This window comes from Rattus norvegicus, chromosome 6 (genome assembly GCF_036323735.1).
Source record: "Rattus norvegicus strain BN/NHsdMcwi chromosome 6, GRCr8, whole genome shotgun sequence".
In the NCBI taxonomy this organism is placed as follows: Eukaryota; Metazoa; Chordata; class Mammalia; order Rodentia; family Muridae; genus Rattus; species Rattus norvegicus.
The window spans coordinates 110,395,876-110,421,007 of record NC_086024.1 but is presented as its reverse complement, the minus strand read 5'-3'; the positions used below and the strand labels follow the sequence as shown (position 1 = coordinate 110,421,007).

The 25,132-nt window shown below is 41.1% G+C and overlaps 1 protein-coding gene across 5 annotated transcripts in view; it reads right to left on the bottom strand.

Annotated features, from left to right (window-relative positions):
• Positions 1-25,132, bottom strand: part of Ylpm1 (YLP motif containing 1) — a 76,208-nt gene that overhangs the window by 28,571 nt on the left and 22,505 nt on the right. For 2 of the 5 annotated variants that reach the window (XR_010052072.1, XM_039112041.2), the window contains exons 5-7: positions 9,301-11,415; positions 6,125-6,269; positions 431-851 (exon numbers count right to left, since the gene is read on the bottom strand). Coding sequence is in view for 4 of the 5 variants with exons in the window: in XM_039112041.2 (XP_038967969.1) it covers positions 431-851; positions 6,125-6,269; positions 9,301-11,415 (2,681 nt within the window). In the remaining variant the exon portion in view is untranslated. The remainder of the gene's footprint in view (positions 1-430; positions 852-6,124; positions 6,270-9,300; positions 11,416-25,132) is intronic. The other 3 variants (NM_001271258.1, XM_039112043.2, XM_039112044.2) reach the window with 3 other exon arrangements.

Here is a 25,132-nt window from a genome sequence, read left to right as displayed (position 1 = left end):
TCTAGGGTATTTTCTTAACTAGTGATTACTGGGGAATAAAGACCCAGCCCATTCTGCATGGAACTGGTGGTCCTGGGTTCTACAAGAAAGCAAGCTGGGCAAGCCATGAGGGGCAAGCCAGTAGGCAGCACCCCTTCAAGGCCTCTGCATCAGCTCCTGCCTCCAGGTTCAGCACAGCTTGAGTCCCTGTCCTGATTTCCTTCAATGATGGACTACCATGTAGAAGTGTGAGCCAAGGTTCCTCTCCAACTTGCTTTTTGGTCACAGTGCTTCATTGCAGCAACCATTACCCCTAACTAGGACAGAAACCCTCTGCTACATAGTGAGTTTGAAGCCAGCCTTGCCGAAGAGATTCTCACAAAATCAAAACACCACCACCACCAAATAATTCCTGTAGAACCCCAATCATAAATTCACCATTTCTACTCACCTCGGCCATGGCCATAGTCAACTGTATGCTGCACTGGTGGTGGTTTGGACATTGGTGGCATACCCATAGGCATTGGGCCAGGAGGGGGAATGGAAGGATGAACAGGTGGGGGTGGTAATACCGGAGCAGATGGAATTGCTGCAGTGTCTCGCTTAAATTCTGAATTCAGTCCTTGATCATCATTTGTATCCCAGAGCCCAAAGAAAGAATCTTCGTCCCAGCGTTCCTGTTTCACAGATGAAGTTTTTGGCTTTATAACCGGAGGAGGAGGTGGTGGTGGTGGAGGTGGAGGAGGCGGTGGTGGTATTGGCACAGGAGGCCTAGTCATAGGAACACATGATCTTGCTGGTGGAGCAGAGGGTCTCACAATTGACCCAGGTGGCTTACCCATAGGAGGGGGTGGTCTATAGGATCCTGGAGGCTAGAGAAAACAGTAAATGGCTTAGTAAGCTAGTTGCCACATTGTTACAGATCAGTAAAACCTAAAATCTAGTTTTTAATCAATTAAAAAACTAATATACGGGGTTGGGGATTTAGCTCAGTGGTAGGGCGCTTGCCTGGCAAGTGCAAAGCCCTGGGTTTGGTCCTCAGCTCCGGGGAAAAAAAACCAAAAACAAAAAAAAACCCCAAACAAACAAACACAACCAAAAAACTAATATATAAGAAATATTCAAAATATAAAGCCTTTGTGTTTGTTTGTTATTTACTTATTTTATGTGCATTGGTGATTTGCCTGCATATATGTCAGCGCATCAGATCCTCTGGAACTGGAGTTACAGACAGTTTTGAGCTGTCATTTGGGTGCTGGGAATTGAATACTGGTTGTGTGGAAGAGCAGCCAGTGTCCTTAACCACTGAGCAACCTCTCCAGCCCCAAACTGTTGTGTTTTTCAAGACGCTGGTAGGCACTAGGGAGACAGCTTAGTGACTTCTCCCTGTTCTCGCAGAGGACAAGTTCATTTACTAGAACTGGGTAGACCATCTGTAACTCTAGAGCTAGGAAGGTCTAAGAACTGTGGTCTCTGTGGACAACTACAAGCACACGTCTATCGCACATTTACACAGAACTCAAAACAGATGAGTGAGCCCGCACATGCGCGCGCGCACACACACACACACACACACGCCCCTAAGGGCATAGTGGTATATGCCTCTAATCTCAACACTAGAAGATTTCTATGTGTTTATGGCTGGCCTAGTCTACATAGTGAGTTCTAGGCCACCAGGACCATGTTAGATACTGAAACTGTCTCAATTTTCTTTTTTTAAATAAAAGACACCTGCCAGGAGATAACTCTGCTAGTAAAATGCCTGCTGTGCAATACGAGGACCTTAGTAACAGAACTCACATGCTTTGGTCATAGGTTCAAAGGATGGTTAATGACGGCAGATCCATTCACTCTTCTATGGATATGACATTCAATCAGTTCAAGGGTATCCTCAGCTACATACACATTTGAGGCCAACATAGACTAGGATACACTGTCTCAAAAAATGCTGTGCTGCTGATAATTCCAGCACTCAGGAAGTAGAGGTAAGTGTAACCGGCCTGTTCTACTTAAGACTAGCACATAAATAAATATTCACAGCAGCTGTAAGTCAGCGATCCAGACGTCTGGGAACTGGTGCATGAATAAAAAACATGTGAGATATGTCTACACACTGAGTATTACCTAGCAATAAATATGTCTACACACTGAGTATTACCTAGCAATAAATACATCTGTACACTGAGTATTACCTAGCAATAAATACATCTACACACTGAGTATTACCTAGCAATAAATATGTCTACACACTGAGTATTACCTAGCAATAAATAAGTCTACACAGAGTATTACCTAGCAATAAATACATCTATACACTGAGTATTACCTAGCAATAAATACGTCTACACACTGAGTATTACCTAGCAATAAATGCATCTACACACTGAGTATTACCTAGCAATAAATACATCTGTACACTGAGTATTACCTAGCAATAAATACATCTACACACTGAGTATTACCTAGCAATAAATACATCTGTACACTGAGTATTACCTAACAATAAATACGTCTACACACTGAGTATTACCTAGCAATAAATACGTCTACACACTGAGTCTTACCTAGCAATAAATACGTCTACACACTGAGTATTACCTAGCAATAAATACATCTACACACTGAGTATTACCTAGCAATAAATACGTCTACACACTGAGTATTACCTAGCAATAAATACGTCTATACACTATTACCCAGCAATAAATACATCTGTATACTGAGTATTACCTAGCAATAAAAAGAAATGAAGTACTAACTCACACTATGACAGGAACTCAAAAATGTTATGCTAAGTGAAAGAAGCCAGAAATACAGGAGCGTGTGTCACACACATTGAATTTCTATGAGATGCATAGAAGGGTAAAACTACAGAGACAGAAAACATGCCGTAGGCTGCCTAGGGTTAAGAACTCCAGGGGCTGGAGAGGTGGCTCAGTGGTTAAGAGCACTGAGTGCTCTTCCAGAGGTCCTGAGCTCATAAAAATGTGTAGTTTCAGTTCCAAAGAACCTACCGTCCTTCCCCAGCCTCTCTGTGCATAAAGCACATAGGTGGCATACTTATAAAAATGTAGGAAAATGTTCATATTCATAAAATTAAAAATAAATAAACCTTAAAAACAGAAATATTTGGGGTAAAAATGGACTTTGCTAGTATGTAAGGAATATTAATTAACATAAAAATGTTAACATTATGGTTATCGATGGTGTGTTAGGAGCTCTCACGGCACTTCGAAGCCATGGGTTATGTTCTCAGCACCTGCACCGCAGGACTCACACCCAGTTGTAGCTCCAGTTCCAGGAGATCCAATGAAAGCTCTTTCCTGGCCTTTTAAAACATCCACATGCAAATGACTCTTCACACACACATGCACACACACTTAAAAAACAAGTGTGTACTAAAGGCTGAGAGTGGTGCCTACGTTATGGAAACTGAGGAAAGAAGACCGAAAGTCCAAGGCCAGTTTGGACTCTGTTACAGGGAGAAATTCTGCACCCTACCCCCAAAACTTTGCCGAGCACACGCCTTTAATTCCAGTGCTCCAGGGGTTGAGGCAGGCAATCTTTGAGTTTGAGGCCACTTGGCCTACAAGCATGAGTTCCAGGACAGTCAGTACGACACAGAGAACCCGTCTCAAAATAACCAACAAAAGAAAAAAGAAAGTATCTTTTTAAAATGTGGTGTTATGTTCCAAAATATAAGGTAGCTGATGATTGTCTGGATATGGCATTGATGTCATACAACTATGTAAGAGAGTTATTTGAATGCATTAAAAGAACATTTTAAAGGTTTTTACTATTTATTTATTTGTAGGTCAATACATAATTTTATTAGCAAATGTGAGACCAATTGTCTCTTATCTGTGCCTGGGAGGTAGAGATTTAAAAAGCAATGTTTTTTTGAGCAGAAAGAATGTCTAATATTTTACTGAATAATACCCACTTTAGGAAGATACCCAAATATCTGGGAGATACCCAAAATAAAAACCCAATACAGAGAAATTCATTAAAGTTGCACTAATAATAGTGGAAGATCAGAACAGTCCAATGAATTACTGTGCATAAAAATAGTAACATGGAGCAATATAGGAAAGTCTGATTTCTGAGATGAACAAAACAGAAATGTGGATCTATAATCCAGAGCAGGGGTTCTCACCCTTCCTAATGCTGTGACCCTTTACCGCAGTTCCTCACGCTCCTACTTCATAACTGTGACTTTGCTATTGTTATGAACTGTAATGCAAATATGATGTGCAGGACGTCTAATGTGTGGAAATGGGTTGCGGCCCAGAGGATGAGAACTAGAACCTACCACCTGCCACAAGACATGAGGATGGAAGAGTTTTTATCCTCGGGGCTCAGTTTAGAAAGAAAGATAATGACAAGGAGATGAACAAATCGAACAATGCCACATGCTAACTGTTGACAGGACACCCTGAGATAAACCAGAAACAGAGGGAGAGGGCAACAGAGAAAGAGACACACATGCAGGGATGGCTCCAAGAGGAAGACTAGAGCATCCTCACAACTGTTAAGGGAGAGTATGTATAGTAGCAAGCAGTAGACAGGAGGGGACAGGACAGAACAGGAAAACCATAAAATACCAATGAAAAGTAGATTGTATCCTGAGAGGGACTGGAAAATCCTGAAGACATTTTCCTTTAGTCAGGGTTTTGTCAAGCACAGGTTTGACCTTGAAACCACTATGTAGCAAATTTCTGATCCCCCTGCCTCTACCTCTCCAGTGCTGAGAATAAAGGCCCTGTTCTATGTGGTACTGGAGACTGACCCCAGGGCTTCATGCATCCTAGGCAGCATTCTCCCAATGAACTACATCCTCAGCTATAAGGCAGGGAGCAGCATAGCGAGGTTGATGTTTTTAAGTGTTTGTAATGTCAGACAAGATATCAAGCAGAGGCAGCCAGGTTTCTGTGAATTGGAGGTCAGCTTACTCTATGCACCAAGTTCCAAACCCACCGCGGCTACACAGTGAAACCCTGCTTGGCACTCGCCTTTGATCCCAGCACTACAGAGGTGAAGGCAGAGGCAGGCAGATCTCTGTTGAGTCCAAAGTCAGCCACCTTGATCAACAAAGTGAGTTCCAGGTCAGCAAAGGTTACACAGAGAAACCCTGTCTCAGAAAAATTAACTAATTAATTAATTAATTAAAAAAAACAAAGAAGGGCTGGAGAGATGGCTCAGCGGTTAAGAGCACTGCCTGCTCCTCTAGAGGTCCTGAGTTCAAATCCCAGCAACCACATGGTGGCTCACAACCATCTGTAATGGGATCCGATGTCCCTTTCTGATGTGTCTGAAGATAGTGACAGTGTATGCACATACATGAAATAAATAAAAAAAAAAAACAAAAAACAAACAAACAAACAAAAAAAAACCAAAGAAGTCATCTGGAGAAAACTAACTCCTACAAATTGTCCTCTGTCCTTCATACATGTGGTATGACATGAATCAATCTCTCTGTCTCCTACACAGACACACACACAGACACACACACAGACACACACAGACACACACACACGAGTATTAAGAAAATCATATATATTAGCTTGGCAGGAGGCACCGTGGCCCTTGCACTGTAAAAGTGTGGGGCTTTGAGAGGACTGTAGTACCCATGACTGAATCTAGTGACCATGAAGATGCACAGCTCCGGTGTGCTTGGTCTATCTGCTAAAGTCTGGGGAAAGGAGTAATTCCTGTATATGCCTCAACTACTCTTTTTTTTTCTTTTTGTTTGTTTGTTTGTTTGTTTTTTTCTTTTTTCTTTTTTTCAGAACTGGGGACCGAACCTAGGGCCTTGCGCTTGCTAGGCAAGTGCTCTACCAATGAGCTAAATCCCCAATCCCGCCTCAACTACTCTTAAAGATGTTCAAAGCTTTCACCTTTCCAAATTTATGCTTATTGGAATTTTAAAAATCCAACATCATTGCCAGGCACTAACTGCCCATGTCTTTAACCCAAGCATTCTGTAGGCAGAAGCCAGCCTGGTCTACAGAGCCAGTTCCAGGACAGCCAGGGCTACACAGAGAAACCCTGTTTGGAAACACAAAACTAAAGCCAAACAAAATAAGTCCAACATCATATAAACATACACCATTAAAAAAAAAAAACAAAAAAACAAACAACCCACTTCATTTCCTGAGCACACATCCCATACCGGGTACATCCCAGGCCTTGACGTATTCTGTAGTCTTGAGTCCGGGGGTGGTAGATGGTCAGCCGTCTGTGGCTCAGACCCAAAGTCTTTCAACTTTTGAAGCTGCTCTTTCTGTTCTCTGTAAATAAATGAAACTGCCTTTGTAGTTAAGCACGTTTACATCATCCCAAACATCTATGATTACAACAAAATTTTAAAAATACAAGAAAGAAAAACATCTAAAGACTAAAATCCTATGCAGAGCCCATACAGCACTTCAGTTGTGGTAACATTCTCTTGCTTTTACACAATTAACCCATCAACCATCTAAGACCTAGAATCATAAATTATCAATGATCTCAACAACTGATTCTACGACTTGCCTTGATAGTACATTACCTACCTATCATATTTCTCTTTTAAGCAATCCCAATTTTTTTTCTGGCTAATTTTTTTCAATACTCCTCAAGTTACAAAATGGGCTCTCTGTAAAATACAGTCTAAGACGGCATTTTAGGGTTTTGCAGGAGGCTTGTTCTGTTTGGGAGAAGAGGGTGGAATAGTTTCAGGTACCTGGGCTAGGCTCAAATTGGCCAAATAGCTTTGAACTCATCATTCTCTTGCTACCACTTGCCAAAAACTTGCATTACAAGGTATGCACCTCTCATATCAGATTTTAAGACTTGAATTAGCTGTCATTATTTATAAAGGAAACATTTTACATAGAAATTGAGTTTTTAAAGCACTTTGATTAATATTAGACCTTCATTCTTCCAAGTCAACAAGTAGCTATGTGGAGCCATGGCTGATCATGGCTTATTATGGCTGATCATGTTAGATAAAGCAGTCCATCAGTCCTCACCACACTCCAGAGTTCCTGGCGCACTTCCATTCATTTTTGTTAACTTGTCTGACTATTTAAAAGTCTCATGCCCAGTGGTGGTGGCACGCACCTTTAATCCCAGCACTTGAAAGGCAGAGACAGGTGGATCTCCAAGTTCCAGGACAGCCAGGGATACAAAAAGAAACCCTGTCTTGAATTTCTTTACATTACATTTTATTTTGCCTATGTTTTGCCTGCATGTATGTGTACTGTATGCATGCAGTGCCCATGGAAGCCAGAAGAGGGCAGTGGATCCTCTTGGAACTGGTGGGTGATACGGACAGTTGTACTGAGCTGCCATGTGGGTGCTGGGTATATATACAAACCTGGCTCCTCTGAAAGGGCACTCAAGTCTCTTAACCACTAAGCCATCTCTCCAGCCCCACTTGTCTGACTCTTGAAAGCATGTTAGTTTACTACCTGCTATAGATGGTGAGAATACTCAGGTCTATATTCTTAAAAATAATACTCTGTATTCCTAAAGATTAATTATATATTCCTTCCTTTATTTTAATCCCTAGCTAACATCTCTTTACTTTTTCTTATAATTCCTATCCTCTACATTTACAGTATCCACTACAACGTCTCTAGAATGTTTACAATACCTCTTTCTATACAGTATTGTGACCCAAGTGGACACAAAATACATAAGGGTTGTTACTGGCTCATATAAATACTGCCTATGGTATTCCTTGCCTTTATTAAGGCATTATATAACTTATGTGCTCTAACTATGGTAACTATTATCCGTTAGTCCATATATTTTGATTAGGTTTTGCTGTCTAGGAAGGGGTTAAAGGAGAAAAGGATGACCAAGCCGCACCTTTCATCCAGCGATTCTATCAACACAACAATGTATGAAAAAGTAATTTTAACTAAGGAAAGTAAAGAAACTGACAGTTTAGTAACCAATCACCAATCAGTTTTATGTTTTTCAGAAAAACATAAGATTTCAGAGTCAGACAGAGTTCAAATTCTGGGTCTGCATTTAACCACCAAGTGAACTTTAGCGAGTCTTAGTGTTACTGGGAAATGGGGATGACACTGCTTTTCTTTGCAAGCCTTTGGACAGACAAGGTTAAGACGGGAGGACCAGCGCAGCGCCCGGAACAGTTATGTCAATCACAGGAGCCCACAATTTAGAAGCAAGTCGCTAACGATTCTGCAGCAAGCCTCATGTCATGTCATGAATAATTTAGAATGAAGGACCAAGAACCACCTCAGACTACAGTCCAAAGAGACTTGTTTCCCCACCTGGAACTTCAGACTTTCATTCTTACCTACGGTTACGCTTTGCCACATTTTTCTAGTACTAATGTTTCAGTTACAAACTCAATTAGTATAACCCACAAATGGAGACCAGATTTGACAGATGAAGCAAACACATTAGAATCTATCAAAAAATTAACCATTTATTTTTCTCAAAAACCTGTTTGGAAAATAAATAAATAAATAAATAAATGAATAAAAAAAAGCCTTACTATTGTAGCTATATAAGGAACATTACATAATGCCCACACAGTTGATTGTAGGTTAAAAAAAATCCAACTTCACAACGAAAATATAGGAAGAAAATCTGCTTCCAGTTAAAATCAAAGATGAACATTCCCAAAACAAAGTATCAGTAGTCAGAAAAATCTGAAGACACTCCCAGGTAACCATTTGTAACTCCAGCAGAGAAAATAGAGCACCTTCCACCACTCCATCAAACAGTAGGGACTATGCAGCCTACCAGATCCAATGCCAAAGAACAGGAGCTGCTTCCTGAAAACAACCTCATAGACAAAGCTCAATGAAACCAGGAATCCTGAAATGTTGAGTTTTAACACTTGACACATGCACACTCAAGGAATGCCAGCAACACATCTACAATGGCCAAGAACAGCAATCAATTTGCACACCCTAGGACATACGTGAATAATTAACACAGTTTCCAAATACCCATCCTAACCCCAAAACAGCACTGAATAAGCAGAAATACAAATTCAAAGTTATGATAAGAAACAGGGTTTAAAGGGTTCCATTAAAACATCTCATTCAGCTGGGCTGTGGTGGCACACGCCTTTAATCCCAGCACTTGGGTGGTAGAGGCAGGCAGATCTCTTGAGTTTGAGGCCAGCCTGGTCTGCAGAACGAGTTCCGGGACAGTCAAGGCTACACAGAGAATCCCTGTCTTGAATAACCAAATGAACAAACAAACAAACAAAACCAAAGCCACTTCATTTAAAAAAGAGCAGTATGAATATCTGTTTCAACTAAAAGAAACGATCTTAAGGAGTGAACTTACCGAAGCATTTTCAATTCTTGTGCAGCTTTCAAAATGATTTCGTGCTGCCTCTGACTGAGAACCATTACCCCTCCAAGGCCTTGGTCAGAGTCTAAGTTTGCATCGGACCCCATCATTTCAGAGGAATGATGTGAGGATGGCATATGTTCCGCCATGGGGGAGTGTCTTTCCGCATCAGAGGGGTACCATCTGTCTGACAACCGCTCTCTTTCCCAGTCCATTCTGTCAGGAACATAATCTCGCTTTTCCCGCCATGTATCTCCTCTTTCTGGGTACTCTCGAATCCTCAACTCACCCCTATCACGGAAATCTCGGTCATACCCATGTTCTCGATTTCTTTCTTCTCTCCATCTATCATCCCGATATCTATCCAAAGGTGGGAGAGGTGGTAAAGGTGGAAGAGATGGGATATCCCGTTCACGAAACTGTGATTCCTGTTCATCCAGTGGCCTCCCATAATCTCTGTCCCATTCGTTATCCACATTTCTATCATATATATCCACAGGTCTTCTAATCCGATCCACATCTCTGTCTAAGTCCCTGTCCACTTCCCTACCATAACCCTCATCCATATCTTGATCTCTTTCCCAATCATCCCACCAAGGGCCTCGCCTGTCTCCATCATGAGGCCGAGATGGTGGTGCTGAGAACCTGTCCTCTCTGCCGTATGAATCTAGTGTATCATCTTGATAGTCACGTTCACACTCTCTCCAGTATCTTTTTCTATCCCAGTCATCGAGTCTCTCTCGCTCAATTGGTACATTTCTACCATCTAATGGGAACTCTTCGTGTCCTCTCTCTTCTCCATGGTTCCACGAAGCCCTAGAAGGTTCATCTCGGTGGTAAGGATACATTTTGTCTCCACCATCTCCTGGTTCTGGTCTGAATGGAACTCTATCATGACCAAAATCTGGCCTTCCTAATCCCCTTTCTCGACTACCTGGCCCTCGAGGTGGTCCCCTCTCCCTGCTCCCAGCTCTTTGAGGGGGTACTCTCTCTCTACTTCCAGCCCTTCGAGGAGGTCCTCTCTCCTGACTGCCAGCCCTGCGAGGTGGCCCTCTTTCTCTACTGTTGGCTCTACTGTCCTGACTGTCTTGTAGGCCACCTGGTATTTTATCCCGACTGCTTCCCGGTCTCACAAACACCCTGTCCCGGCTGCCTTCTCCTTTGTTTATTTTCTCACGACTGTCTTCTCTTCTACCCAGCATTTTATCGTGGAAATCTTCTTGCTTGATCAGACCTGGACCTCGATTAATTGTCTGGCCACGACCTCTGTTTACTAGTCCTTTATCCCGTGAATCTTCCACTCTATTTTGCCCAGGACCTCTGTAGGATGAGCTGCTGCCTTTATTGCCTTCTAATCTATTTTCTCTGCTGTCTGGCTGAGGAAGAGCTTTTTCTTGGTGGTTTTCTGAGTGGGACAAACCAACACCCAAAGGTTTGAAATCATCTGCAGACAATGCTGCTGCTGCTACTGCAGCTCCTCCCTCCATGCTCCCTACTTTTGAGGGGAAAGGAGATTGAGAAGGTACAGGTTTATTTGCAAGGGATACAGGCTGAGTAACACCTTGGGCTTTGTCCATTTCAGTCTCCATACTTTGAGAATTCTGGTTCCAATTAGAGGGCTCTATGGGTGCTTCCGAGACTTGGCTTTTAGGTGGCTCTTGTTGAGAGTTGCTTAGATTCTCATTTGACTGAGCCGCCTTGGTATCCTTGACATCTGCAGAAATGGAAAACGCGGCTGACTGAATTTTTAAATTCTTCTGCTGGTTACTACTTGTGTCTGCTAATGGCTCTTTGTTTCCTGAAAGAGGTTCTGCTTGTGACTTAGGTTGCTGCTTAGGCTGCTGCTGATGCTGCTGTCCGACAGTTGCTTTGTGGCCTTTCCACTGTGGTCCACTCTGTCGAGGACTCAGGGATGTATTAGGAGTTATATAAAATTGAGATGCTGGGCCCCGGGGGATCGTTCCCCATTTGCTTTTAGTGCCCTCTGCTGGGTGACTTTCATATCTGGGTCTTGGCCCATCGGGGCGATTTCCTTCAAAACGAGGCCCTTTGGGTCTCGGTCCTTCACACCTTGACCCTAAATCCTCAAATCTTCGAGGACCATCAAATCTACAAGTAAAACAAAAGATATTACTCAAGACAGTAAAGCAGGAAAAGAAAATTCTCCATGTAAGATTATTTAAGGCACTCTTGCCTTAGACTTTGTTTATAACAGTGATTCTTGGACATTAGCAAATCCCATGTCACCTATCAAAAGTCAAATGTTAGGGCAGCAGTCCTTGGAAGACTTCAAGTGTAGAAATCATGTCAGCATTATCTAACATACTTCACCAATCTGTAGCAAGACTGACATACTGAGTGTTTAAAAGCAATTGTTAAGTATTGCGCCTTGGTACATGGAATAGTTCACTCCTTTTTAGTAGAAAAAGAATAATTCCACAACCACAAATACTTTTAGAGTTAAATTATAACCAAAAACCAAGTGTAGAACAATCAATAGGAAAATACAATATAATTGTAAATACTGAGGCCAGTACTAAAATCCTCATTAACAAATGTCATACACACATGTACATACATGTCATACATATACATACATGTGCATACATGTCGCACACACATTTTAAAAGTTTTCTCTGAAGTTTTTCAAAGTCTGGACAGAAATTTGTTTGCTCTGAACCATTCACTAATTAAAGAACTGTTCCTTCCCGTGGACAGTGTGATATAGTAAGACATAATAAAATGTTGCTGGGGCCTTCAGAATCAACAAATAAAAAAACTGTGTTGATAGAGTATCAATAGGTGAAAAGACAACAGGCAGAGAATACTCAGGTGAGAGGAGTACTGTTCTGCAAAGGGCTTACAGATTCTTAAATTGAGACTTGAAAGGCAGCATTTGAGATGTCTGGGTGTTAGTGATGACAGAAATAGTATGGAGGGTACCTCAGACTAAGAAAGCAGTATGGAAGACAGAAAGACAGAGAAGCACATAGTGTTTGGAAACGCAAATGGCTTAGTGTGACTAAAGCAGAGGGGAGCAGAAAAGGATGCACAGAAAGACAGCAAGTTAAGGATGAAGGTAAAGAGACAGGCAACTGTCAGTCTCCAAAAGAACTTGTTTGCCTGGCATGGCAGGTACTAACCGACCATCCCCAAATTCACTCCCTTTCTAACTGTAATCCAGCTTCTCCACTTTCAGTCTAAATGCAGACTGTAGACTTTCTTAACCTCTTCTAGCTACAACTTGCACCAAGCTCTAGCAAAGGAACTGAAAATGATCGAAACAGGGTTGGGGATTTAGCTCAGTTGGTAGAGCACTTGCTTAGCAAGCACAAGGCCCTGGGTTCGGTCCCTAGCTCCGGAAAAAAAAAATGATCGGAAACATCCTTCTGGCTTGTCCTTGTAAACATTAGGGCTTCCTCTTCATACTTCCTTTTTTAATGCTGCTTCCAAATTATACTGCACTATGTAAATAAGGATAATGCACAAAGGGATGGAAGCAAACAGTAAAGAACCCAAATTCTAAGCCACTGTATAAGTCCTGAGAGAATACAGTTTGAATCTGTTAGAGACTTCTGTCTTTGGATCTCTGTAAGGTTGATTAATTAATTCAACTGGTTAATACAGAGTTTATAGTTACTTTATAACTGCTTAAGAGTCACTTAATACAGTCCAATTTTTCAAAGATCAGTTTTTAAAAACTAATGAAGAGGAAGAAAGTTTGCAGAGTAACTGATCTTACTTGTTTGAGACAGGGCCTCACTATAAAGCCTTAGCTGGCCAATAGAACTCATGACCAACAATTTGGGTAAATGAGGGTAACAGCAATGTAACGGTGTAAAGCAAGACAGAACTGACATCATTTTGTAGCCAGTGGGAATTATATGTGAATACAGATAGGGAAGCACTTAGGATGATGGCAAAGTTTATGGTTTAGGTGACTATGGACTAGTCCATATGGACTAACCCTTCATGCCTTTAATGAAGGGTTTTTGTTTCACTGTGTGGGAAACCAATGATGAATAATAAAAGTAATTTCAGCAAAATATTTACCTCTCAATCTCTGTCACTTTGGGCTTTCTAGTGTAAAAAAGTCTTGGTTTCAAAGGGAGGAACTACTTCTATAGCAAGAAATCAACAGTAACCTTAAGAAACAGAAGCTGAGATTACAAGTTTTACTTTGAGGTTCTGAGTCAACAAAATGGAAGCTACTGACAGTAGCTGGTGCCGTCTGAGATAGGGTCCTACCATGTTGTCAGAGCTGGCCTGTGACCCTTCTGGATCAGTATAAATTCTAGGGTTACAGGTGCATACCACCACATTCGGCTGATCCCAACTTTTGGGAGGAGGACACTGAACTACATGAGGTAAAGAGTATGTCTGAAGTGCAAGAGATTCTTCAAATCAGCCCTCACTACCTCCATGCTTGATAATTAAAGTCAATGGAGGGCCTGTGGAGATGGCTCAATGGATAAAATGCTTGTGTTGCAAGTGTGAAGACTGGAGGTCAGAGCTCCAGCACCACAAACAAACTGGATAGAGAGCTGGAGTGGTGGTTCAGTTTTAGGACCTGCTCTTGAAGAGGACCTGGGTTCAGGTTCCAGCACCCACACGGTGGCTCACAACTATCCATAACTCCAGTTCCAGGATCTGATAGCTTCTTCTGACCTGGGCAGGTAACGGGCGAGCAGGAGGTCCACATATACAAACAGTAAGCAAAGAGTCTGACACATAAAAACAAACAAACAATGATGAGTGAATACAGCAGTTAACTTTTGTACAGGAGGTAGAGTCAGGGATCACTGGGACAAACGGACTGGCTAGTTAAATAACACAGATTAGCCAGCTTTGAATTCAGCAAGAGACCTGGCCTCAGTAAACACAGATTATGAAAGAAAAACATCCAATGTCAATTTCTAGCTTCCACATACATACCCACACATGTACAGCTCATATGCATCACATACCATGTAAAGACACACCCACAAATAAGACAAAATAGGCTTGGAAGATGGCTTAGCAGTAAGAGTGATAGCTGCTCTTGCCGAGGACCAGAGTCAGTTCCCAGCACCTATGTCAGGTAACTCACAGGCACCGGTAATTCTCTTCTGGCACACACATACAATACTACCACTACCACAGGCCTTGTCTGTCTCTGTCTCCCTCCCTCCCTCCTCCCCTCCCTCTCCCTCTCTCTATGGGCCAAAAAAAAAAAAAAAAAAAAAAAAAAAAAAAAAAAAAAAGAAAGAAAGAAAGAAAAGAAAAGAAAAAGAAAAAAGAAAAAACTCAGACTCAGCCGAGGTGCCTGCTGAGAGTAAAGGGAATATAGAACGGTGCCAACGATATGCCAAAGACTTCTTTTCAAGGAAAGGATTCGAGTGCTTTTGTTATATAAAAAGTCTCATACTAGGAATAAAAATCTCCCTAGGAACAAGTGCAATTAGAAATATATGGAAAAGAATTCTTTTTTTTTTTTTTTTTTTGGTTCTTTTTTTCGGAGCTGGGGACCGAACCCAGGGCCTTGCGCTTGCTAGGCAAGCGCTCTACCACTGAGCTAAATCCCCAACCCCTGGAAAAGAATTCTGATAATGAAGTTCAGCCTACCTGTCTGATAATTTACAAACCTATCACAAGATAGTAGAATATATATAAACCTACAGTAAAGAGAAGGTAGTAGACCATAATCTTAGGTTTGAGGTGTTTTAAAAAATTTGTTTTGCTTTATCTTTATAGACTAAGTCTCTAGCCCAGGCTGGCCTTAAACTCCTTATGTAGTCAAGAATAACTTTTGATCTTCCTGCCTCTACCTCCCTAGTGCAGGGACGATATATACAAGCATAGTCCACCACCCAGTTTATGAAGTTGAGGATTAGCAAGAGTCTCTACATGGCAGAGAAATACTCTGCCAACTGCACTATATCCTTGGCCCTTGTTTATAAATTCTGGAAGACAAACAACAACATACTACAGGCAGCAATGTTCAGAAGAACTGTGCTGGCAACAGGAGAGGGTAAAATAAAAAGGTAACTGGCTGCCTGCAGAATCCAAACTCAGGACTCCTCAGTACCTGAGATGTGCAGAGAAGACAGGAGTTCAAATGTTTATCTAGTTTCCAAGAATAAAAGGTGCAACAAGCCACTCGTGTGTGGGGTTAATGGTCTTGGAGTGGCAAGTCCTTCTGATCCAGGCCTGGAAGAGCCAAGGTCAAGGCGGACAAAGCCCAGGAAAACCTGCCACTTAGCACCACATTCTCTCTCCACTCTAGAGGGGCTGCTCAGAGCAGGAAGAGTCACTCTGTGCTGGAGACTATCATCTTAGAAAAAATCAAGATTCATTCACCAGGAGATGGCGATCTTAGAGTTGGACTGGGAACAAATTTCAGAGTGGTTTTCGTGTGACATCCAGGAGAACAAGTTGGTGGCAATGAAAATAGTCAAAAGTGTTGAACACTGTCCTGAGACAGCCCTGATAAAACCTGTTCACTAGGGCTGGAAAGATGGCTCAGTGGTTAGGAGCAGTGACTGCTCTTCTGGGTCCAATTCCCAGCAACCACACGGTGGCTCTCACAACCATCTGTAATGGGATCTGATGCCCTCTTCTGGCGTGTCTGAAGACAAAAACAGTGTATTCAAATAAAACTTAAAAAAAAAAAAAAAAAAAACCAAACCAAACCAAAAAACCAGTTTGCTAAACTCAGTTCAAAATTCAGACCTGAACAGTCTAGTTGGGAAACTGCTCAACTAGTAGATGCATAGGAGATTACCAATGATGGGACATGTATCTTTTTAAAGAACTTACAACTTAAAATTTTTTCAAATATGTATTAAGTATAATGACCACATATACTTCCTATTACCTTCTTTTGCCCCAACTCCTTCCAATGAACCCCTTCTTTCCAACAATTACCCCTTCCTTCATATCCATGTCTGCATCCCACTGAGTTTAATTAGAGCTGCTTGGACGAGCATAGATTTAGTTATTTATCAAACTGTGAGCAATTTAACAGTGGTGTAGCCACAAAAACTAGAGCAATGGTTTTCAACCTATTGGTCACAACCTCTCTTGATATCCTGCAGTCAGATATTTACATTACAATTCATAACAGTAGCAAAATTATAGTTATGGAGTACCAATGAAATAATTTTATGACTGGGGGTCACCACAACACAAGGAACTGTATTAAATGGTCAAAGCCATCAGGAAGGTTGAGAACCACTCGGCTAGAGAGATGACTCAGTGGTTAAGAGAACTTGTTGCTTTTGCAAAGGAGCTGGGATCAGTTACCAGAACATATACAGTGAGTGGCACATGACCACCCGTAACTCTAGTTCTAGGAGATCTGACACCATCTTCTGAACTCTGAGAGCACCAGGCATAGTGGTGCCTTTAATCCTAGCACTGGAAAGACGCAGGCAGGTTGATCACTGAATTTGAGGATAGCTTGGTCTATCAAAGAGTTCCAGGCCAGCCAGGGCTACACAGAGAGACCTTCACTCAATCTTCTTTCCTGCCAAAAACAAAACAAAACAAAACAAAAAAACAAAAAAAACAAAAAAACAAAAACCCAAAAAACCAAAAACCAACCAAACAAAAAAATTCCATGTAGTGCACTACACATACATGCAGGCAAAGCATTCATTCATATAAAATGGACCAATAAAAGGATATCACTATAACCTTCACGTATAGTTTTAGTTTTAGAAAAATTCTTTAAAAAAAAAAAAAGGTTTATAGAGGGCACTGGATCCCATTACAGATGGTTGTGAGCCACCATGTGGTTGCTGGGAACTGAACTCAGGACCTCTGGAAGAGCAGTCAGTGCTCTTAACTGCTGAGCCATCTCTCCAGCCCCCTTAGAAAAATTCTTTTTTTTTTTTTTCTTTTTCAGAGCTGGGGATCGAACCCAGGGCCTTGCGCTTGCTAGGCAAGCGCTCTACCGCTGAGCTAAATCCCCAACCCCAGAAAAATTCTTAATAGCTGTAGCTATATATAAAAACATTTCATCAACAGTTTTCCTTGTAGGTATAACTTATAAACAAACAAAATTTCTAAGTTTTAAAACCCAGAATAAGGCCAGTGAGAGAGCCCAGTAGGTAAATATGCTTGCCACTAATCCTGTGTGCCATCCTCAGGACTCATGTGATGGAAGGAAGACCCAATTTCTGCCTGTTGTCCTGTAATCTCCACTCCCTCACACAGACACAATAAATGTAAGAAAAAAATAGAGTAATGTGTATATTATTTTGCAATTATAATTTGGATTCATTGAGTTCTTTCTTAAACTTACAAATATTGAGATCTTAGTGATTTCCCCCTATATCCTGAAAGCACTCCATAATTTCCTTATCTTAGATTTGTTACTCATAACATTTTTTCTTAATTATGCTTTAAAATACAAAAATAAGGAGATAATTACAACACAAAAAAAATCAATGAAGAGAATGAACCAAAGATAAAAGAAAATATCACCTTAGAATTATCCAAAATATCACTGTTTTGGGGCTTCATTAAGCACAATGCAAACTTAAAACTTCCATTTCCTACTGTAGTAATAAAGGTGACAGATAAATCTGCTTCAAATTCACTACAATTGGGGAGCTGGAAAGATGGCTCAGTAGTTAAGAGCAATGGCTGCTCTTCCAACAGACCTGCCTTAGATAGCCAGCACCTATGTGACTCACAACCATCTGTAACTCTAGTAGCCACAGGGATCTAACACCCTCTTCTGGCCTCTACCAACACTAGGCAAACACTCGGGACACAGACATACATGTAGGCATAACACCCCAACACACAAAATTACTTTATTAAAATCTAAAGATATGTGCAACGACACCAGAATTCCAAGCTCTAAAAGTCATATCCAATTCATCATGTAGGTGAATCTGTCAGCCTTCAGATGACCATATTCCAGATGAATATGCTCAAGCTCAAGAACCAAACAATAAATTCTATTTATGTATTATGTATGGGTATTTTTTTCACGCGTGTCAAAAACTTGATCTCTGGACTTCGTCAAGTTATAGACAGCTGTGACCTGCCATGTGGGTGCTGGAATAGAACCCAAGTCCATTGGAAGAGCAGTCATTACTCTTAACGGCTGAGCCGTTTCTCTAGCGCAACCCCCTTCCTTTAAATAGCAATACATTCTTATCAATGGAAGGCACGCAGTCCTGCCACCTCTTAGTCATTAAACAGGAAAGATTTTTAATGCATATTTCATGGCAAGAATTTGGACCATCTTGATTCTCTAAAAGGATACAATGACAATTACCCTTTAAGATTTTATATATCAAACTATTTGATACAAAGTAAATTTACTCTTAATAAAACTTATTAAAACTTCAAAATTGTTTTTCACCATCCTTTTAAATTCTTTTATAAATCATTGCAAATTTTAAACTAAAAGGGGTCCACTGAATTTAGACAGTCAACAATGACACCTTTTCTGCTATAACCCAGGGTTAAAGTAATTGCTACAGACTGAGACACCTGTAATACATACAATGGATTAAGAACTGGTTCCTAGAATATATAAAAAATTCATATATATCAGTAAGAAATAGAAAAATAGTCTAATATTAGCATTTCATACAAGAGGAAATTTAACCCATTGATGATTGAATGGAAAGCAGTATAACTCTACTAGTATCAAAAAAAACAAAACAAAACAAAACAAAACTTCCAACTTTTATCACAATAGCATTAACCATCCTCTAAGGCAGCTAATATTTTCTAAGTTTAACAATACTAAGAGTTGACACGAAGGTTGAAAAATAAAAAAACAAAAACCTGAAATAATACTGTTGAAAGGATAAATTAAAACCACTTTTCTGAAAAACTATTTAACAATATGTACCAGTGTGGAACATGTACAGACCTATGGCCAAACAATTCCAATTGTTTAAGTCCATGCAACGGCAAACTGTGTGGGAACAAGAAAGAGCAAACTACAGCAATACTGACAAAGCAATACTGAATCTGACAGCAAGAGCCAAGGGAAAACGACAAACTCAAAATGGACAGAGCACGACTCCAACTGCACATACAAAACACCTGAGCAAAAGCACATGCATACATTCAGGAACAGTCAAGATGTATTCAGCACCAGAAGACATACTGCAGGCCAACGAGATGGCTCAGTGGGTAAAGGCACTTGCTACCAAGCCTCATGGCCTAGGTGCCATCCCTGGGATGCCTATGGCAGACGGAGAGAGAGAACCAGGTCCCACAAGTTGTCCTCTGACCTCCACAGCAGGCTGCAACGAGTGCATATTCATACACATAAAATAAGCATATATAGATATACTAATAAATGCAATAAAGATATATTTCAACTTTTTTTTTCTTTTCTTTTTTTCGGAGCTGGGGACCGAACATATTTCAACATTTTAAATCATAACTGATCATTAATATTAGAATAAACAGGTTACGATAAAATCATATTGACTAATCCCCAGAGATGAGAATATTATGCATGACACAATCTCACATTATAATATTAAGCAAAATATACCATATTCAAAGAAGTGTATAAAATATGATCCCATTAATAATAAAGTTCAAAAAGTAGGCAACCTATGGTATAAAAGACAGTATAGTGGTCATCTTTGGGTTGGGGGTAAATGACTAAGAAGAAAGATGAGAAGAGCTTTTTTAAAACTTTGATTTATTCCTTTCATGTTTGTTTTGCCTGCACGTATGTTTGTATAGCATGTGCTCATGGAAGTCAGAAGTGGGCCCTGGACCCCTTGGAACTAGAGTTAAAGATGTTTGTGAACCACGATGAGTGTACTGGCTGGCTTTATGTGTCAACCTGACACAAGCTGAAGTTATCACAGGGAAAGGAGTCTCTGTTGAGGAAATGTCTCCATGAGACCCAGCTGTAAGGCATTTTCTCAACTAGTGATCAAGCGCGGGAGGGCTCCTTGTGGGTGGTGCCATCCTTGGGCTGGTAGTCTTGAGTTCCATAAGAAAGCAAGCTGAGCGACCTGAGCAAGCCAGGAGAAGCAAGCCAGTAGTAAGTAACATCCCTCCATGGCTTCTACATCAGTTTTTGCTTCCTGACCTGCTAGAGTTCTGTCCTGACTTCCTTTGGTGATGAACAGCCACAAAGAAGTATAAGCTGAATAAATCCTTTTGTGATGGTTTGCATATGCTTGGCCCAGGGAGTGGCACTATTAGAAGGTGTGGCCTTGTTGGAGGAAGTGTGTCACTGTGGGGGTGGGCTTGGAGACCCTCCTCCTAGTTGCCTGGGGATGCTCAGTCTGTTCCTGGCTTCCTTCAGTTGAAGATATAGAACTCAGCTCCTCCTGCACCACACCTGTCTGGATGCTGCCATGCTCCTGCCTTGATGATAATGGACTGAACCTCTGAACCTGTAAGCCAGCCCCAATTAAATGTTGTCCTTTATAAACTTATATTGGTCATGGTGTCTGTTCACAGCAAAAGACCCTAACTAAGAGAAGTTGGTACCAGGGATCATGCTTTCATTTGGAAGAATGTGGATTTTGGGACTTTGGATTTGGAAAGCAGTAACATGCTTTAAATGGGGGCCTAATGGGCAATCTTAGTAGGAATTTGGAAGTCTTTGTTACTAAGAGTGATTTGAATTGGGTAGGCCTGGCCCAAGAGATTTCAGAGGAGAATTTCGGTATTGCTGCAAAGACTGCTTTTGTGGTATTTTGGTGAAGAATGTGGCTGCTTTTTGTCCTTGTCTGAAGAGTCAGCTTGAGGCTAAGGTGAAAAGACCCAGATTAATTGCATTGACAAAGTCTTAGAAATGCCCATCATAGACTGTTCTCTAGTCTCATGAAGAACATTTTAATGAAAAAAGAGAAGTTGAAAAAGGGAAAATACAAGATATATGGTCCGAGTATTAAAGGGACACCGGAAGTGAAATGGAGCTGAATCCTGTGTTTAAGGATATTAAATTGAATTAAGGAAGTAATGACCTTGGGGCAAGAGCCCACCCAGCTAAGTTAGCTCCAGGCAATTTAGCTTTAATCCAGGAGGCAAAGACAAGCAGATCTCTGAGTTCAAGTCCAGCCTAAAACAAAGTAAGTTCTAGAAGAAAAACTTAAATCCAGGTGTGGTGGTACACACCTTTACTCCCAGGAGACAGACATCTAAATTCAAGGTCAATCTACAGAGCTAGATTCAGGACAGCCAAGCTTAGGCAGTGAAGGAGTTAGGAAAGAGGAAGCTACTGATGTTATAGAACAAGGGGGCCATGTTCCAGCTCCTACAAGCAGTAGAACTCAGCAGCTTCAGCCATGTGTCTCTGGCTTTATATTCAACAGGAGGAGGAGACTATTGGGACAATTGATGCTGGTTAGCTGGAGCTAAAAAGAGATCAGCATCACTGAGGTGAAATCTTCTGGGAAGTATTATTATTTGAGAGCTGTGTTCCAGAGATGCCAAGGTTGTACCTTGTGCTGTGGCTGGACTTGGTAATGTGTAAGAGTCACCCAGGTGGGGGCTGGGGATTTAGCTCAGTGGTAGAGCGCTTACCTAGGAAGCGCAAGGCCCTGGGTTCGGTCCCCAGCTCCGAAAAAACAAAACAAAACAAAACAAAACAAAAAAAAAAAGTCACTCAGGTGGTACTGGTTTTGAAGGCATGAAGGTGTCATGGAGAGCAGCTGAGGCCTGGCACTGTGAGAGGCCATGGAGGGCCATTGGTGAAGGTGCAGTCTCAGTAGCAACTGATGGCCCAGGACAGAAGTGGTCAGGCAAAGGAGCTGAGGCTTGGCACCGTGAAGAGAGCCTACAGAGGCTATTGGTGAAGCCTAGTTGCAGCGGAAAACAGCAGTGTTTTGGAGACACCAGTACCATGAGATGACCACTAAGAACAGCAGCAGCAGTGGAGTATGGGCACCTGGAGCCTAGAAGACAAGGTGTGTGCTACAAAGGGCAGAGCTAGAGAAGTGACCCAAGCTTTTGGAGGACACCAGAAGACTGTGAGTGGATCTCAGACATTGGACGGTTAGAGTTTGATTTTTGCTTTTGATTGTGACTGTGCCCTGACATTTTTCCCTCTTGAAGAAAGAAAGTATTTAGTGGAGCCCACAGTTAAGAGACTTTGAATTGAAAAAAACACTTTGAATTTTAAAAGAGATTGGGTATTTTAAAGGGATTGAAAATTTAATATGTAAGAATTTGTAGAGACTGTGGGACTTTTAAAGTTTAGATCTTGGGAATGAATAAGAAAGTAAGGGTTGAGGTTTAATAATGATGTGTTTGTGTGTCAAGATGACAAGGGTCAATTGTACTGGCTGGTTTTATGTGTCAACTTGACACAAACTGAAGTTACCACAGGAGGAGGAACCTCAGTTGAGGAAATGGCTCCATGAGATGCAGCTATAGGACATTTTCTCAACTAGTGATCAAGGGTGGAGGACCCAGCCCATTGTGGGTGGAGACATCGCTGGGTTGGTAGTCTTGGGTTCTATAAGAGCAAACTGAGCAAGCCAGTACATCCCTCCGTGGCCTCTGTATCAGCTCCTACTTCCTGACCTGCTTGGGTTCCAGTCCTGACTTCCTTTGGTGGTGAACAGCAACCTGGAAGTGTAAGCTGAATAAACCCTTTCCTCCCCAACTTGCTTCTTGGTCATGATGTTTATGCACAAATAGAAAACCTGACTAATACAATGAGTTTTGGGAATCAAACCCAGGTCCTCTGCAAGAGCAACAAATGCTCTTAACTTCTGAGCTATCTCTCTTTAGCCCACCGAGGAAGACTACTTAAACACTAGTAGTTTTTATTTCTTGATAGTGATGATATGAGCATGTCTTTGTGAAAATTCATAGTGCTGTATATAATAACCTGGTAGTTTTCTACATTTACTTTCAAGTCAAAGTTTCAAAGTTTCGTTACAAGTTCTGGGAAATGCAAATCCACTTATGTGAGAGCTGACAAGCATAAGGGTACTTCATCTACAAGAACCAATGAAGAGAACACACACAGACCCTTGGTGTTCAACACTCTCAATTCTTGCCTCTCTACCAGTTTTCTTTTAGACTTTTTTTTTTCCCCAGTGTGGCTTACATATCCCTTATGCATTTATAACAGAATCTGAAATAACTAATAAAAGAAGTTCGGTTTCCTTAACAGTGTAGATTGTTCTAACTCAATCTCCTTGACTAGCCAGCTTCTTGTTTTGTTTTTGTAACTCAGTTATACAGGAGAAAAAAGATGTTTCTGAGTAACAGTCACTAACTTGTCTCTGTAAGAGAAGTATGAGCAGGACGGAGCAGGCGGCCCACAACTTCAATCACAGCATTCAGGAGGCAGCAGCAAGCAGAATTGAGTTTGAGGCTAGCCTGGTTTACAAAGCAGGTTCCATGACAGCCAGGGTTTCACAGAGAAGATTTGTCTTGTAAAACAAAATAAAACGTAAGAATGTATACGAGTCAAAGAAGATGGGCAGAAATGGAATGGAATGAGGTAAACTAATGTTGGAGAAAGACAGCATAAGCAGAATTCAGTTTTAGGGCTAAAAACCCAACCTTATCAAAGTTGCAGCGTGATGATGCACGCCTACCACATCAGCATGAGGAGGCTGAAACAGGAGGATTAAGAATTTGCAACTACTCTAGGCTACACAATGAGTTCCAGGTCAACCTGAGCTAAGTAGCAAAGCTGTATCTGTGTCTCAAGAAACAACACCAACAAATCAAACTAATTAAAAAAAAAAGCTGCAGTTAATAGGACTAGAGTTTGATACTCAGCACAAATATCAGGTGGCTAACAGACACCTGTAACTCCAGCTTTAGAAGATCCAGTACCTTCTTCTGGCATCCTTGGGCACCTGCATGCATGTTAATATGCATATAAATTAACATACAAACAAAGTAATACTTTAAAAACATATATTTACAATATGTTGGATTAGGTTGTAAATAGGCCCATGATCCTTCAGGCCCTGAGTCACTGTGAAGGACACCAACAAATCACCAGCTCCTAAAACAGGAGTGGGAAAAAGCTAGAACCAATTGAGAATGTGGAAAGAATATAAGTTTATATGACTGGCAAAAAGAACAGGTAAGTTAAGGCAGTGAGATAATAGAACAGTTTTTAGTATCTGTAATAATGCACTGTGGAAAAAGAATAACCCACTCTGTGTTGCTCCACAGAGGCAGATCTAGAACAACAGATAGACATTATAGAAATGTATTTACATTTAATGTTTAAAAACCTTTTTAAAACACTCAAAAGCCAATGTTCCTTTATTTACACGCCAATATTCAAGCATAGCCTATCGACCTCTTGTCATTACATACGTGCAGATACGTGCAGGTACGTGCAAGTCACAGCAAGCACGTGGAGGTCAAGGACAACTGTGCCAATCAGTATGTAGGTTCTGGGGATCACACTCGAGCCATCACCTTTTCCACTGAAATCCTCCTCAGTGACCCTGGTAACTCACTTATAATCAGCCCAAGTCTCAGCATTCTTTACCTCTTCACAGACATGAGCTCACTGAGATGATTTGTATAATAAATAAGGTGATGTACCAGACCTTTCACAGCAAGCTAAAGTACAACATGAGCATGGGCTCCAGAGAAGGGATGACAATAGACAGTTCCTAAAATTCTTTAGCACTATGATTATTAATTGTACCTTTGAGGGAAGAAAAAAAACTTTTAGGTCCTATGTTTGGGAGTCAAAAAGGAAAACAGTATGAGAGAAATCATGGGAGCTGAGGAGCTGGAAGCACGTTTTATGTGGTGGTAAGACGACATGTTTCTGACAACCAGTTGCTAAAAGGCAAAGCTTGATCTAAGAGACAGACATTGAGTTCAAATCAACAAGATGAACTATACT